General features: G+C 36.1%; 1 protein-coding gene across 11 annotated transcripts in view; it reads right to left on the reverse strand.

The window, feature by feature from the left end:
• DMD (dystrophin) overlaps positions 1 to 18393 on the reverse strand; it is a 1259796-nt gene that overhangs the window by 349572 nt on the left and 891831 nt on the right. For all 11 annotated transcript variants that reach the window (XM_082049442.1, XM_082049444.1, XM_082049438.1 and 8 more), the window contains one exon: positions 252 to 487. In XM_082049442.1, the coding sequence (XP_081905568.1) occupies positions 252 to 487 (236 nt within the window). The remainder of the gene's footprint in view (positions 1 to 251; positions 488 to 18393) is intronic.

The following is an 18393-nucleotide window of genomic DNA, read 5'->3' on the forward strand; positions in this document are numbered from 1 at the left end:
TGACACAGTCAGCACAAGCAGTAGAAAGATAAAGAGATCTCCCTTAAATACCATTATTAAATACTCTTTTTTTTTTCCCCCTCTCAATTAATTATCTTAACATTTAATCCAATAATTGGGTTTATGGGATAAAGTAGCTTAAATAACAACTGCATGTTTTCCAGCCTTTCATCTCTCCTGTGTTCCTTGTTGAAATTACTTAATACAGAATAATTCAAGCTTTCAACTTGAAAAATCAGTGTTTCTCATACCTTTTGTTTGATGATCATGTCGTTGATATCATCAAGGTCACCTACTATCACTCTCTGAGATTTTATCTCTCGATCCAGTCGAGAAAGCCAGTCAGTGAGTTCTGCCCATGCCTTATTGAAGTCAGCCAAGGCTGGAACCTCCAAAAGCACAGAAGATGGCATTTCTGGTTGGAAGGTGGTGGTTTCCTTGGTTACCCTGGTTTGTGTATCCACAGCAACAGTTTCACCAGAAGTTACTGAAAGAAAGAAAATGCTAAAATTACTGAATAAATGAACTATGATAAATGTTTATTTCAGTAACAGATTTTATGCAATAGAAAGGGTAACATAGAAATCAACTAACTTCTTGATGTTATGTCTACCGGCAATATGAAAATTAAAATTAAAATAATATATTAATTCATTTTTCCACAGCATTCCTATTATAGTGCACATTTAATATTCAGTATTCTCAGCATATTCTGATTTCATCCTTAAAAGACCCATGGGACCTAGTAACACAAATGAAGATCTCAGTGTAATGAGAGCCACACTCTCAAGGTCAGTATTGCTATACGTGAGTCATCTTCCAAAACCTAGTAGTGTGGTCAGATGTATCAAGGCTAGAGGAAGAATATAAAAGAGTTGGTTGCAATATCAAATGTATGACAGCATGACCAAGTATCTAGAAACATGTTTCTTCCACAGTTTACTGTCACTCTGTAGCTGTGAATTTGTCTCACCAATAATCTCACCTACTGTTACTACCAGGTATTTCCCATAGACTCTGTGACCAATATAGGAGTTTACACAAAAAGAAATTCAGCCTTGACCAATTCTTGTATTTTTCCTCCATCTAACTTGAAAATGTTATGTGCTATTATTTGGATATTTGAGGATTTTTTTTTTTCTCCTTCTATTTGGAGAAAATGGCCACACCTTCCCCTTTGTGTCCTTTCCTGCTCTATTAGCGGGATTACAAACACTGTGTTCAGTATACCTTGCTTGGATTGGGGAAGTACCCAACACTGAAGCAGAGTATCTTTCTCTTCAGTCAAAAATGATGACAGATGCCACAGATAGCTACCATCAGGCAGACAGGCATGTAACATTGAACAACTCAGGATCTCAAGACTGACTTTTATTTCTTGATTTGTTTGTTTGTTTGTTTTGTTTTGTTTTTATAAATAGATGGCTATAAATGATAAAAAAATAGGTATACTTGCCCTTCAGTCACCCATGCAAAAGCAATTCATTATGCACAATATTATGGTAGATGAGGCTACATCTAATTGCATTTGTTTGTTTGGTTGGTTTTTTTTCACATTTTTTAAGAAGTCCAGCCAAAAAAGAAAGATACAAAAATAGAGAAGAAACAAGAAAAAGTCGTGTGGCTTCACAGAGGTGCTAAATCATTAGAATAGAGTGTAAATGACTACCCTTTAGAGTAGCTATAGAATCTCTATCTGAACCAACTGCCTAGACAACAAAAGAACTAAACCAGGAAAGCTGAAATAAAGCTGCGTAGAGTGTACCCTATGTTTTCTAATATCGAACTGCAAAACATGGTTATTGAGAACCAAATTTCTGAAGGATCAAGATGTTTGTTTTCTGCACTCTTTGTTTCTGTAACAGGGAAAAAAAAAAAAAAAAGCACAACCACAAAGCAAAAAGCAAGCCCCAACACCACCACCAAAACAGCATCACCACACACCACATAGACAGTAAGGTTTTCCGTGCTTTCTAGCACTTCTGAGAGTCTGGTGGCTTTCTGCATCAGCATTCACACCATTTCAACAGAGTCCCTCTGAAATCTAAAGCCTCAAGTAGCAGGTGAGGGTTCAACAGTTTGGACATAAAAACACTTGAAACAGTAAAACAATCAGTAACGTTAACTGATCTTGCCAAGGAATTTAGCAGCTATTTTTCACTAATCAGGAAGGTTTTGAGTTACTTCACTGGGGAATCAGTGACCCTCTTTAGCACCGCAGAAAAGAAAAAAGCTGTGCACAAGCATTTAAATGACTGTCACTGTAAAAGCACCAAAGATACTGTCAGCATTAAAAATATTGTACGATTACAAAAAGTTTACCAAATCAACTAACATTATTTATCCAGCCTGAATAAATGGAAATATTATTATACCAAAAGTGACTCCTGCAAATTCTGTGAAATTATTATTTTTAATGGCATACACTACAATTAAATATATTTATCCACCCATCCATATTGTTATTGCATTTCTGAAATACATTCCTGTATTTTTCCTTTCTGTACTTTAAAATCACACACCTGTGGATAACTATGAAGTAAATTAATTATTGTAAAAGGCTCTTCTAACACAGCAAGTTTTAATTAATAACACACAAATAGATGAGAAAATGGAAGTATCTTCTGACATGGAAAAAGGTTTGCAAGGGTTACTTTGTAACATCACACTCTTTGCTATAACAGAGTATCTTGTACAGTTAAAGACTGACAGTTTTTAATATCAAATGCCCCTAAATGATCTCTTTTCTTCCTCTTTTATTTCATTTTTTAAATTTTTACCCACAGATGCGAATAATTAATAATAATCTGTACTCATCAGGTTTTCTTTCAAGGCTAGGCTGGAAGTGGCTCCGAGAAACCTGATCTAGTTGCAGATGTCCCTGCTTATTGCAGGGAGGTTGGACTAGATGTCCTTTAAAGGTCCTTTCCAACTCAAACTATTCTATGATTCTATCTCTGTTGAAATTGCTCCAGATATTATCTGTCCTATTCTTTTTCTTTTTACCTTAATTATGCAAACAAAGCAGAGATTAGCTCTCTGCAGTACTGGTGAGGTCACAGCTGGGATACCGTGTCCATTTCTGGGCACCTCAGCACAAGACAGCTGTTGAGCTACAGGAGAGAGACCAGTGAAGGGCCACAAAGATGATGAAGGAACTGTAGCACCTCTCATATGAGGAAAGACTGAGAGAGCTGTCACTGTTTGGAAAAGACCCGTTGGGATCTCATCAAGGTGTATAAACATTTGAAGGGAGGGTGCAAAAAGGACAGATCCAGGCTCTCTCCAGTGGTGCCCTGTGACAGGACCAGAGGCAGCGGGCACAAACGGGAACACAGGAAGTTCCCTCTGAATATCAGGAAACATTTTATCACTATGAGGTTGACTGATTACTGGCATAGGCTGCACAGGAAGGCTGTGGAGTCTCCCTCCTTGGAGATACTCAAAAGCTGCTTGGACATGATCCTGGGCAGCCTCCTCTAGGTCATACTGCCTAAGCCGGGCATTTGGACCAGATGAGCTCCAGAGGTGCCTTCCAAGCTCATCCATTATGTTATGTTGTGATCAGTCAGTCCCACTAAATGACTCCTGACATAGGGGAATCATGTCTGTAATTTTTCATTCTTATCTGCCACTTTGCCCATAGCTATTAGCCCAAGGTAACATTGAGGGCATTCAGCGATCAGAAGGCAATGTATTGAACCTATCATTAACTAATGGACACAATTAGCTGAGTTTGAATTGGCTGATTGTCCCTGGAAAAGTGATGGAACAACTTATCCTTGGTGCCTTCTCAAGGCATATCAAGGATAAGAGGGCAATTAGGGGCAGTCAACATGGCTTCACAAAGGGGAAGTCATGCTTGATCAACCTCATAGCCTTTTATGAGGACATAACGAGGTGGATAAATGGTGACAAAGCAGTGGATGTGGTCTATATTGATTTCATTAAAGCATTTGACATGGTCTCCCACAGCATCCTTGCAGCTAAACTGAGGAAGTGTGGTCTGGACAATCGGGTAGTGAGGTGGACTGTAAAAAGGCTGAAGGAAAGAAGTCAGAGTCATGGTCAATGGGGCAGAGTCTAGTTGGAGGCCTGTATATAGTGGAGTGCCTCAATGGTCAGCACTGGGACTGGTATTATTCAATAATTATTATTCAATGATTTGGATGAGGGAATAGAGTGCACTGTCAGCAAGTTTGCTGATGACACCAAGCTGGGAGGAGTGGCTGACACCCCAGAAGGCTGTGCTGCCATCCAGCGAGACCTGGACAGGCTGGAGAGTTGGGTGAGGAAAAATGTAATGAAATATAACAAGGGCAAGTGTAGAGTCTTGCATCTGGGTAGGAACAACCACAGGTTCCAGTATAAGTTGAGGAATGACCTATTAGAGAGCAGCCAAGGGGAAAGGGACTTGGGGGTCCTGGTGGACAGCAGCATGACCATGAGCCAGCACTGTGCCCTTGTGGCCAGGAAGGCCAATGGCATCCTGGGGTGTATTAGAAGTGGGGTGGTTAGTAGGTCAAGAGACGTTCTGCTTCCCCTCTACTCTGCCCTGGTGAAACCACAGCTGGAATATTGTGTCCAGTTCTGGGCCCCTCAGTTCAAGAAGGACAGGGAACTGCTGGAGAGAGTCCAGCGCAGAGCCATGAAGATGATTAAGGGAATGGAGCATCTCCGTTATGAGGAAAGACTGTGGGAGCTGGGTCTCTTTAGTTTGGAGAAGAGGAGACTGAGGCGTGACCTCATTAAATATGTAAAGGGTGAGTGTCATGAAGATGAAGTCAGGCTCTCCTTGGTGACAACCAATGATAGGACAAGGGGCAATAGGTACAAACTGGAACACAGGAGGTTCCACTTAAATATGAGAAGAAACTTCTTCACAATGAGGGTGACAGAACACTGGAACAGGCTGCCCAGGGAGGCTGTGGAGTTTCCTACTCTGGAGACATTCAAAACTCGCCTGAACGCCTTTCTGTGTAACCTCATCTAGGTGTCCCTGCTCCAGTGGGGGGATTGGACTAGATGATCTTTCAAGGTACCTTCCAATCCCTAACATTCTGTGATTCCGTTTGTGGCTTTTAACAGAGTACTTGGCTCGTTACCTAAAGCAACAAGTTCCAAATCATGGTTCAAAGTCTGAATATTTGGATTAATGCCTCCCTTGCCCAGCCCTCACACCCTGTTTTGGGGGGAGATGGGAAACAGGTCTTTAAATATTGATTGGTGCTTAGCACCCCATAAATTCCTCCTGTGCTGGCTAGTGAGCAGCACAACACTATCAGGCTTTCACACTTTGGTGGTAGCTGCCATGGTGTCTCCTCATCCTTCTCAAAGTAGCAATACACCAATAACGGAAAGCTTTCCGTTAGCTGTCAGCAGATGGAGTAAATTTGGCAAATATGGCTGCAGGGGAGGAGAAAAGGGGAGGAAAGATCACCTTCTTCCATACAGTGGCAGATCACAAATGGCTCCAAAAATGGCTCCCATACAGTTGCTCCAAAAAAAAGGCCCCCAAACAAAGGTAACATTCAAAACAAAGCCACATGAAGCAGGAACACTGAGGAAGGCATGAACACTGTATTAAGATCTGAAAGGCCATGAGAAAGGAAACTACATAATGTTTTAGGTAAAAATAACTTATAATGGAGTTACTTTTCACACAGTTACAAACAAGAACTATTTCATTTGTAGAATCTGTTTCTATTTTGTTCTCTTGCTAATGTACATAAAAGCTAGAAAACAATGTCAACATTTAAAAAAATATGTTGTTGTTTTAAGTTCCTTAGTTTAACTCAGTTGGCACTTAGAGCTTACAAACTTCAGTGGTCTGTAATAACTCCCAGAAAATCCCTGAGGAAAAAAAATATATATATTAGTCATTACTTTCTCTGTCTTCATTACACTGTCCAGAAAGTAAGGTGAATTCAGTAAGAGTCACAGATTATCATTAATATCCTCAGAATTATACCGTGCATTCCTGCCAATATAGTAATTGTATTATAATGGGAATGCCTTGGTTGTACAGTTTTAATGTCTACAATTAGAAGGATATTGAATTTTTCATCTTTGTTCAGCAGGGGGAGAAAATGTCAGAGAAGTATTTGAGCATGTCTGTCTCTGATGAATGTCATTTAATTGCACGAAGGACAAAAAATGTGCAAACAGCACCAACTAGAAATAAATAATGAAAACAAAATATACCAGCATTTTTTATAGATTTCAAAATATTTTGTTTGTTTTTATTTGTTTGGTTTTGTGTTGTCCTTTAGAGCTTTCTGTGTTTGATGTGTTTTTATGTCTTCCTCTCTTTGAGCTGAATATTAAAAATCTGTTTGACATCTAGAGAAAATTATATACCAAAGACATAAATTCACAGAATTCTCTATATTGTCTCACTTCTGGATGGGAATTCAGCTCCACATATCAGTCACAATTTCCTGTGATAATTCCAAAATGCCACCTCACTTCACCCTCTCCTCACATTAACTCCATAACTCAAAGTGATTCTGAGAAAGGTTCATTATTTGCAGTGAGGTATTCCATATAATGATCAATACGCGCAATTACTGAAAAACAGTTAAATGTTTAATTATATAACTTTACAAAAGTAGCTAAGTGTGAAAAAGCATGCACAAGTGTTGACTTCCAGTCTTTATCAAGGGATGAATACTTAGGTCCACTTCCATCTGGCCTAAAGTTCATGTGAAGGCCTTGTATTTCCTCTGTGAGTTCAGAGGAAAACAGTCCCTTAGTTTGGCATTCACACATGTTAAACAGATGTTGTCCTGTCTAAGAGGAAATTTCTATTCTCATCAGTATTTCAGGTAAATTGAAGAAAAACTTTCTAAACTGGGACTCTACAGAGCCTCCATAGGTAGACTCAGGGTGTTTGATAAAGAATGCCTGGCATCTTTCAGCATCTCACATATTTTGGCCTGAGTATAGTCAAGAGTTTGAGAATTAATACATGTTTAGTTATGTATTTTTCCTCTAGTGGGAGCTATTTCAGAAGAGGTTATTCCCAATTTTCTATTGTTTATGATTTTACTGCTCTGGATTTTGGCTTATGTGTGGTGGTTTTTGTTTGTTTGTTTTTGTTTTTTGTTTGTTTGTTTGGTTGGTTGGTTTTTTCCTTTTGTTTGGTGGGGTTTTTGTTTGTGTGTGTGTGGTTTTTTTTTTTCATCCCTTTGATATAGTTCTTTTGCATTAGAAACTTGAGATACTACAGAGAAGACTGTAAGGCACTAGCAGAAGCGATTCCACTTTGACTGAGCAGTCAAAACATTTGAGTTACCAAATTATTTATAACAATTATTATTTATACTTTTATAAAGTGATTGCACAGTATGTTTCTCTTCTGATGTTTATCTCCCCTCAGAACAAAAACTCAACCTGAAACAGTACATCTGACCCTTATTTCTCTTTCTTTCATGCTCATACATGGTTCATTCAACAGAAACATATAATCAATTAAATTTAATAGAGAAATATAAATCAACATTAATCACATAATATAGAGAAACAGATCTCCTTCTGAAACAATTTAACTAGATTATTTTCTTTAATATATGAATAGCAAATTTTATCCTACTGAAAAACATCAGAAATACAATTAAAGACTTATCTTTTGACTTATTTAAAACTTGTATCAGTTCACTCCTGTGGTATGATAAACCACAAAACCAAAAGGACAATTAGAATTTAAAACATTAAACCACACCAACCTCTAGCTTTTAAGCTAATTGCTCATTAGTGCTTTCTGCTGTTTACCAGAGAAAGAAACAGCGTGGAACAACAATAGGAGGGAAAAAAATATAAAAATAAAATATTTAACAAAAAGCTGAAAAACAATCTAATAATACTGTGATTTTTAATCTGTTCCTGAACCTGGAAATACACTGGATAAAAGTCAAAAGTATGTTGATAATTTTTGCATCTTGAAAATAATTTGTAATGTTAAACTTCAAGAGTGAGAATAATAGGAATGTGTCATGAAATTCAAAGTCAAATATTAAATGCAGAAATAACAAAAGCAGAAACAAATCTATTGCAGGAAAACACTTTTTTCTCTCTTCTTTTATTCTGCTTGTTTCAGTATCGTGTTTCAAGATATGGTCAAAAAGACAGAACAAATCAAACTCATCTAGGTACTGAACAGGAACGGAATAGACAGGAAGAACGACAACACTCCCAAAAGCTTCAAACCCCTTCCAACACCTCCTTTCAAGCCAAAGTCATTAAGTAGGACTGACCTAGTTCACAGGAATGTTCCTAACCATCCCTTTGAATGTTTTAAATAGTGTTGAAGTTTTAGTTATGGAAGGTAACTGTATCTGCCAGCTCAAAGCTTTCTGACAAAGAGGAAATAACACAGTTACTGGATGTATATTTTTAATTCAACTTGCATGTCCTGCCTGAGGATTTAGTTCCATGGTTAGCAGTACCAATTAGTGTATATGCCAGCCTTAAATCCTTTATACAATAAATAACAGTAACATACGACCATTAAACTTCATTTCTGTTTTAGTCAAGGAAACCCAGCTGCATTCTAGTCACCCTGAGGAAAATAGAGGAAAAATACCTGTACCCTGTGGCATATGCACAGACAATATCACTCAGTGATTTCACTATTTTAACACAAGGAACATTGCCTTCTCTATTGATGAACCAAATGAGTATTCCCTCTGTGGGCAAACCAGCAGCTGACTGATTTGGAGCTGGCACACCAGGCTTATTTCACAGGAAGCCTCAGTGTCATCTTAACAGCACCTTAGCCTTGTGAACTTGATGGGGAACAACCAAACTCCACAACAGCACTCAGCTGAAGATCTATACCTACTACAGTGTATTTTTTACCTTTTTTTTTTTTTTTTTTTTTTTTTTTTTTTTTTTTTTTAAAGTCCTGTGTCATTGCAGCTGATTTTCTAAAGGGTTTGAGCATCCATACTCATACTCTTAAACTCCAAGCAAGCTTCCCTGAGAGAGACCTGAGACTGATTTATTCCTTAGATTTGTCTCAGTGATAAATGAATAGTCTCATCTCTTTCTGTCCTTCAAAGTTCAGAAAACAAAGTTAAGAGTACATTTTCTCCCATGCAGTACAACCCTTCCACGCGAAGTGCTCACTGCCAAAAATGCTTTTCAAAGAGGGGACTACCATAACCTGCCAGGTGTTCTGGGTCACAAAGGAGTTCTGAAAGAAAAGTAATAGAATTACTGTGGCCAACACAGCTTTGATTATCTAAAATAACTAATATCAATTTATTACAAACAAAAACCTCAACTTTGAAATTTGATGGCAAGGATGCAGTTTTTCTGGTGATCTGAACTCAGAAAAATAGTTTTCTATTGGTCAAAAAATTATTGCCAAGCAAATTCCATCCATAGCTCTAAATGTGGAAAATATGCACTCTTAGAGCATTGTATATACACGTTAACATTTTCTTAATATCTTAGTCAGCTCTTAAACATAAAAAATGTTTCAAAGTGAGTCTTTTTCTGTTTAAATAAAACACCAGTGTCAAACAAACCAATGTCTGATCGTCTTAGCCTTGAATATTTAGTAAAAACTATTCCTAGAAAAAATGACTTAGTAACCATATCATAAATATTTCATAGATAGTCATTTTAATAGAGTATAAATGGATAACAGTTAGTGATTGATTTCATTAATACTTATGGGACATTCACATGATGTGCTATTGTTATCAATTTAAGACACAAGTTAAGTGCCTAGACTTCCTTTATATTCAAGAAGCTCTTAATGATTCCTAACAAGTCATTATGGATTATATACAATTTAGATTAATGCAGGTGAAAAAGAAGAAGCTGATAATTTATGAGATTATTAGTTAAAGTTTAGATCTATAAGAATTTATGCAGTGTAATGAAGAGAGAGACCAAAACTAAAGACCCCATAATTTCTAGATATTCAAAAGAAAGCATGCAGTGGAGGTTAAAAACTGTTTACAAGTGAATGTGTCCTGCTACATCTGAAAAATAATCATAAAAGTTATGTTTTCTAATATGTGACTATTATTAGCTTAATAAATAGTATAATAACTTTAAATTTACAGTAGAAATTTAAGTGCCATCTTTCTCAGACTTGTCTTTCTCTGACATAGGAGAGATCTGGTAGAATTTTCTTCCTTTTCTACTAGTTTTAGTTTCTCATTTGGTGTAGGTGGAAGATTTCACATGTCTGGCCAGAGAAGTTACAAAACCTCAGACTGCATATAGTGGTTTGCATAAAATAAGGTGAAGTCATACTGTGTATTAAATGATTTGTTTATTTACTGTGTGGATTATCACATGGAAATTTGGACAAAAGTCTTATTTTCTTCATAAGGTAAATACAAACCTTTGACAGAATTGTATACAGGTAAAAATACTTTCGTTTCTGGTAAAGACTTTCGCATTTGACAACAAAGAAAACAGTTTAGGAATATTCAATGCATATTAGTTTCCTTGTTTCAGGATGATACATGGGCTTTTTTCTTAACCAAGTATGAAATAAAGATTTCACCTTTTTATAGACATAGATATTTTAACCTTTTTCATGAGAACTTTGACAGGAAACCTTAAGAAGACATTACATCAAGGGAGTCAGTCTTTAGGGGGGAACAGATATGCTACAAATTTATACTGCAGTAACACTTTGGATCCCAAAGAGATCCATGCTACTTACAACCAATTTAAAAATAATCTATCTGTAGAACACAGCAATAATCTGCATATGCAAAAGTACAGCAGTGGAGCTGCTATTTGCCATATGAGGATTACTTATGTGTTTGTGTTTTTAAGGATAAAATTACCTGGTTGGCTCTTAAAATTTCTGAACAGAAGGAAGTGTTGAGGAAAATGTTTCAGCCTGTTTTGGGATCTCTTGAAGCAATAGACAGAATCAACAGAAATAGTCTCTTTGGTGATATTAAGATGCTGCCAATGAGTAATTTTACTTTTGAAAGTGCATAACAACACTACTTTTGCTTTTATTTAAATTCATATTTTAATAATGATATAAAATTTCATTTTTGTATTTATTCCTTCTCCCCACCCTAAAAATATTTTCAGTAGTTGATTCCTGCATCCCTAATTAAGTTTCCCAATAACTAGAAACTAAGACAATAATTCCTGTGCAGTCTGAAGAGTTTCAGCTCAAAAGCCCTAACATTATTTTTTTTATGACAAACATTTTTTCTGTTGTTTTTTAAATGCAGCATTATTTGTACCCCTACAGAAAGCATTTTTTTTTTTTTTTTCCAAAGGATGGAAGTCTTTTTGAGCAAGCAGTTGTTGCAGTAATTACAAAAGGGTTTCATGAAAATGAATGTTTTGTACCACAGCAGTCATGGTGTTCCATCAATTTCTGTCACATACTTGCCTTATAAAAACATTGTGACAACATCTGTCACAAAGGATGCAAGATCCTCTCAGTATTCCTTTTGTCAGTAAAAGTAACAAGTTTCTTGATTTGGGATGCAGCTTTCAATTGGTTGTCAATCCATATGACAACAATTTACATTTCCAGTGTGCTGCTATTGGCATGTGAACGACTTTTGGCAGCTAGATCTTTGATATAAGGAAAAATACATGTTGCCAGCAGCTCCAACTTTTACAGTCTCATGAAAATCACCTCTTCTAATTTTGTAAGATCTACAAATTGATGTAACAGGCATAAATTGCTATCCTATCCAATGGGAACTCTGAAGAAAAAAGTGTACAAAATTGTACACAGATACAGAGTGATCTCTTAATAATACCAAAGAGCCAGTGGAATTTTAGGTACCAAATAGTTTAACAAAATAATCTGAACAGATCTGAAGAGAGTTTGAAATAATCAGAGTTCAATTATTAACTAATTTAACAGCATTATAGTATTCATGCAAAAATTTCCATGTATACCCTTTGAGAGAAAAAATCTGCAGAATTAAAAACAGTTGTTCAAACCTAGAGAAAGCAACCTCATCACCACCATCACTTTGTTTTTGACAAAGTAATTCCTCAAATCACTGCAAATATCTTCTGTTCTTTCATCAGAAATGTTAAAATATCTTGCCTTTTGCTACTTTGTGAAACACTTGTCAAGCTTTCTCATGAAAACACAATAATGCTCACTTTTCAGGTCAAACTAACCTCGATTGCTCTTCTAGCTATTTTACTTTGACCTTAGGAAAAATTGCCTTCGGGAACTCTAGTGTCATCTGACCACTGATCTATTGTTGAAGGAAATATCAGTAATGCAAATCTCTACTTGCGTATCTCCATCACTATGTTTCCTGCTGCTCCATGCAGACACGAGTAAAGACAGCAGTCTGATATTTCAGTGACAAATTTCATATAAACAGCAAGACTAATAATTTTCTAGCTGGAGTAGAAGAGAAGGTTTTCATTTGCCATCTTTTCCTCATTTTAGCCTTCTACAGTTCAAGAAATGTGTCTGTCTTTCTTTCATCATCCCATGCCCTCTGACTACAACAGAAACATCAGTAGCAACCATGAGCTTTGTTCCCCATTTGCTGTGGCCACCACTCTGCTCATGACCTGCGATCACGCTTGCTCACATTCCTCGGTTTGCTCTTTCTCTGCAGAGTAACCCTAACTCTCTGGCAGCTCCAGTCACTGCACCAATATTAGAAAAGGTGTCAAAGAGCCACTGCATTTCTTGGTAAGGTATGACCAGGATGGCACTGAGCATTGCTGCTTTCAGAAGGAAAATCAGCTTGCTTTGCTCTTTCAAAAAGAAAAGTCAACAGAGAACAGCACACAGGTCAAGAGGACTGTGTGCAGAAAGACCTATCACTTTTCTAGTATTCTAGTAAATTAAATAGATTTTCACATAATGTAGTTGCCAATAGACTTAATTAGTATATAAAAACAAACAGAAAAGAGAGATTAGTGCTATTTGCAAGCCCATGCTATCTGGATAGGCAGATATTAGTAATTCAGGTTACTGCAACAAAAAGAAGGGAGAGAAAGAGAGCGGGTTTAAAGCATGGGGGAAAAAAAAAAAAAAGTGTGATTGAAAGCTAGAAACTGGGGTAGAAAAACTGAAAAAAAAAAAAAAGCATAAACTACTATTTTATTATGGATACATTTTTTGCCAGGAACTCTAATGAGAATCACTTTTCCATATCTTACTGAGTGAACTAATTCAAATTCTTGATTCTGTCTGTTTTAAATATAATGCAATTGTGCCGTTGCCACATTTCTTGAAAATTACTAACAATGGATTCTGCAGTGTGTGCTGAATATAGTTTTGGAGAAAAATACACATTAAATTAATTCAATTCCTTTCTGAGCCATGTTACATGAGCCATGTAAAAAAGATTGACCATAACTATCACTTAGTTCTCTGCTGTTGCCTGGTATAGGTTATCAATAATAGTCTGATGAATTCTACAGTATGCTATCACTTACATTTCATGGGATTTAATCAAAATGAATCTTGGATATCCTACTGCTACCAACTATTGATCAAGAAATTAAATGAAAGAAAACAAGCTGCAAAGCCAGTTCCTCAGAAGAAAATACCAGATCGTATTTTAAAAATGGAATAGGTGAATGTGGTCCTTTGAAAGACTGATGATAGCATTAATCTTATTTACATCATAAAACCTGACAGCTGCACTTTCGATAACTTGTTATAGAATAGAAAAAGTAGCCCTCGGTTCCTAATTGTCTATAATAACAGCAAAGCAGCCAACTCCTGCTTTCACTTTATGATTTACATTTCATCATAGGTGTGAGTGTAATAAAAATTTTGAGTAGTAACCCAGAGTGAGTTTTATTTAATCAACTGGGCCCTGAAAAAATCAAAGTAAAAGTCCACATTTCCTTTGCAAACTGCACTGTCACACCTGTTTATTACAGATACTTTCAAAGAGTAACCTACTGGGAGATCCATGAAATAGGATGTTAAATATAAAGTTTAAATCTTTCTTTTGATTTAAATCAGATTTTTGTGGCTTAGGTATATTTTGCATGTATTTTTCACCTGTCAGATAATCCAGAAACAAATCCTCACATCAAGATAGGCTATAAAGATCAAGATAGAAATTCAGAGAATCATAGAGATTTGCTTTTATAAACTTGCTTATTATGTTTTTATTCACACAGCTCTGAAGGCATAGTGTCAGCTTTTTATCTGGGCTCTTTTCATTACTTCTCCCTGTTGGTGTTGCAGAACATGCTGTGAATGACCTCCAGAGATTCCTGAAGCTATATGCAGAGAGCAAATTGAATCTGAAAGCTTTATTAGACAAGTTTGTCTTCAGCTTGTGTCTCATGTCAGCTGTATTGAAAAATAGAACTGCTTGTGAAACTGGGTCCTGACCTTGAAAAATCTCCAATCAAATGGTAACAGATTCAGTTTTGTGCCATATTGCTATTTGTTAGATGCGGCACATGTGTTAGAAATGAAAAAGCTTCTTAATGAAAATCAGATGGAATAATCAGGTGACTTCTTTCCTGAACACAATGAGGGAACTAGATTTATGGCAATATACACATAATATGGCCAACTCAGGTTGGCATCTGTGAACATCTTTACTATAGAAGCCTGTGAAGTAAAATGACTGAATTATTTATTCCTTCATCCAAAAGCAACCAAAAGAAAAAGTAAAGACGACAATATATTTCTTTACTATTCCACTTTATATGAGAGTGAGTAAGGTTTGTTAGGCCAGCTGACTTAAGGAAGAGCCTACTCCAACTGCTCACCACTGATTCAAGAACTCAAGGTATTCTCTATAATACTTCCTTTTTGCTTTGTTCCCTGTTCATCTTTTCTCTCGCATTTTGTTTCAGTAAAACTATTCATAGAGTTAAACTGAATTATAACTAATATAATAATTATAACTAATTTCCTTTAGATTCTACCTGTCCAACTATCAGAAACTATACAATTCTGTACATGGCCATTATTGGAAATAATATTTCTCTCTATTACAGCCCTCATGCTAGTGATCTTCTTTGCTGGTGTCCTAAAACTAATGTTAACTAAAATGGACTACTGGCAGTAACGTTGCCTTCTACTTCAGTGTAGAACTACTTGTCACAACAGATGCACGTTCCAGATTTTTAGCTGTTCAACTCTGTGGAGAGTGGTTCTGCAAAATTAAATCTCTACCCTGTCCCCCACACAAGCATTTTAACAGCTGATAGCACCATTCTTTTACATGCCGAATGTCATGCACCATGTATTTTTAAATATCAACACGTTTGCATTAGTATTGAAAACACTGTAGACATAGACGTTCCTAGATTTTTCAGTCTTCCCCAAGGAATTATTTTGAGTATTCTTGATCTCAATTATACTATGCCAGCTGCAATAAACAATACAGACACTCTAATATCTGATTTGTACATTTGTTTTTAATTTACCCTCTAAATACACATATTGTTATATTTTCAGGTGCACATAATGAAATGCACAAGGATTTTTAAGACTAGCACTTGGAAATTCTGAGAAACACAGTTCTGAGCTACAGCATATGTGTTCACTCAGGCACTGTGCATAACATATAAATAATGACTGTTTCAGAGCACATTAGCTATGAAATACTACAAAAAAGATAATAGTATGTATTGTGTATTTTTGCCCAAAGCTAGTTGTTGTTATTTTGTTTCTTACATTTTGTGTAATTGTCTTTTGAATATCTCTTCAAAACAAATGGTTGGCTTGATTTTAAAGAAGCAGCGGGACAGTACATTATCCAGATCTGCAGTCCACGGAATGAATACATTTTAACAGTTATAGTTTCAAAAACAAAGAATCCTTCATCCCTACTTGAATATATTAAGCCAAATATCATCTAAGAGATTTAACAGGGAAGTCTTCATAAAGCAGGATACTGCTACGACCAATCTGTTCATCTCTCTATCTTAGAATTAACCAATGTAGAATAATAGATCACTCAACTATGCATTTAATATGAAAACAAAAGAAAATTCCAGATGCATAAAATAGAGACACTAGCAATACGGAAGCACTTTCAACTTCTGAGGTAATGGGATTTTGGTTTTAAATCTTATTTTATTTCATCAAGGTATTTTTTCACATACATGCTCTGTTTGCTGCTAATTTTCTTGAAAAACCTACAGTCTCAGGAACTGTATATTTCTAGTAGCACCAGTACATGTTTCCTTAGGATGCACTCCAAGTAAAATATTAAAGGACAAGCAAATGAAATTCTGTTTTCACTAGTTCCCCAAATTCATAGATAACATTATTTCAGTTCAAACCCCAAAACTCAAGGTAGTATAAACTCTGGAGGTGACTGCTGTGAATCCTTTTTATATGCCCCAGCTCTTATATGGCCCAATGAGTGATGAGGTTTTGTTTTGGTTAAATCAGCAGCTCACAATCCTCATGTTATGACTTGCTTCTAGTGGACTCAGTCTGATACATCACTCCTCTCCCATTCTCCCTTATTCATTCTAAATCCTGAAAAGCCTTTTCTCCTGTACATGGAAGACCAGTCTGCGGCTCAGTGCCTGCAGTCTCTGACCCTTACTCCCAAAGCCAATTATACTGAAAGTACAGAATAGCTTTGATTGTATGCATTGGAAGATACCTAAAGCTGATGGCTAATGTTATGAGTTCTGGTGACACAGTATTAGCTTTCTTCAAATTCTTTGTATTAAATAATAATAACTAACAATGCATATAGAGCCTTTCTGTCAAATGCATGTCTAACTCTGCTGCAATTTGCAAAACAAAAAACATTCTTTTTTTTTTTTTCTAGGCCTGCTACAAATTGCTCCAAAATAAGGCTTGTAACTTGTAAAGTTTAAAGGGATAAATTCTACTTAATTTCAGAAGTAATTTCACCTTTGTAATTGCGGCTAATTATCACTCTACTTTTTTCTTCTTTTCGCAGTCATTTTTTTTGTTTCACTTGAGTATGTTTTTCATATAAAAAGACAATAAATTGTGTAAAAATTCAGGGAAAAAAATGAAATTGATTGTACACAAAGTACTGTTCACTGAACAAGGTAAACGAACTGCAAGAGTAGCAATATAGCATACAGCTTACATTTTTATTAGCTGCACATGCAAAATGTAGAATTAGTTGATGAAGTATTTTCCACTGTATTCATTCACAGTTATTTTTAATGTTTCACTAACTTCAAGTATAGCATGACTTAAAATAAATAAATTGTATTTTCAAGTATAGTTCTACATGAAAGTGGCAAAACTTTCCCCTAATGTCTTACTTGAATGAAGGCAAATAATGGAAAATGTCCTCTCAGGGCCAAAGTTGCGAATGCCTCCCACCCCACAATGTATTCACAGGGGTTTACAAAGTAAAACATATCTTTACCTAACATTATGTAAATGCAGCGGTAGCACTTCAGTACAAGAGAAGTCATATGAATGCTAACAGTGCTATTAAAATCTGTCCCTCCTATACAAGCACATTCTAAAACTGCATTTCTCTCTGCTTAAAATGTTTCCAAACTGCTGGCTAAGCAATACATCAAGGTATTTGGATAGAGACATTCATACAATTTCATGTTATCATGTCAAGTATAGATAGCAAGTGTGATTTCCTTCCTGAATCATCTTGTCTTGGAAGTCAATCTTTGCTAAGGTTTTAGAAGGACCCTTCAGCTAAGCACATTTTCTGAGCTGGAAAAAATAGTGCTTGTTCATTATGCCTGAGGGCACACTGGATTGGTGTGAAATTAAGGATGTTTTTTAGTGCTTCCTCTGCCAAAGAAACTATAATACATGGAGCTAGAAATAATTAGAAACAAGGTCCTTTACCTCTGTAACAGCCATCCGATGGTATATTTAGTAAGACCCTCTGGCTGAAATCTTGTAGCCAGATGAGACAAAATGATACCTGACAGGGCAGCAGAGGTTAGCCAGTTATATTTTCATTCCCTGGTCTCAAACACAGACGTCAACATTATTAAATTCAGATGTTCACAAAAGTCCCTATAGCATCAGAAAGTGAGTAATTATCAATAGAAGATACTGCCAATGCTTCACAGAGAGCTTCCAAAATAGTTCTGTGCATCTTTCTTTAAAAAAGACCTCTAATGAGATTGGTTAGATTTTGGGAAGCATGGTTAAAGCATGCTCTCCCATAGCCACTTTAAGACTCTACACATATCAATGCATCGTTCATGAGAATCAGCAGCACAGAACAAATCTGTAAAAATGTCTACAACACAAGTGGTTAAAATAACTACAGAACTTAGAGCACAGCACGACATTCAACATCTTTTTTTTCTACCCCCTCTTTTTTTTTTTTTTTTTTTTTTTAAACTAAATACAATAATACTTTAGTAACACATACCACTTTCTATCTTTACAGAAACCTGCTGTCTCAGCCTGGAGAAGGCTCAGGGGATCATATGCATGTGTATAAATATCTG

Source organism: Streptopelia decaocto (genome assembly GCF_964273445.1).
Source record: "Streptopelia decaocto genome assembly, chromosome: 1".
Classification (NCBI taxonomy): domain Eukaryota; kingdom Metazoa; phylum Chordata; class Aves; order Columbiformes; family Columbidae; genus Streptopelia; species Streptopelia decaocto.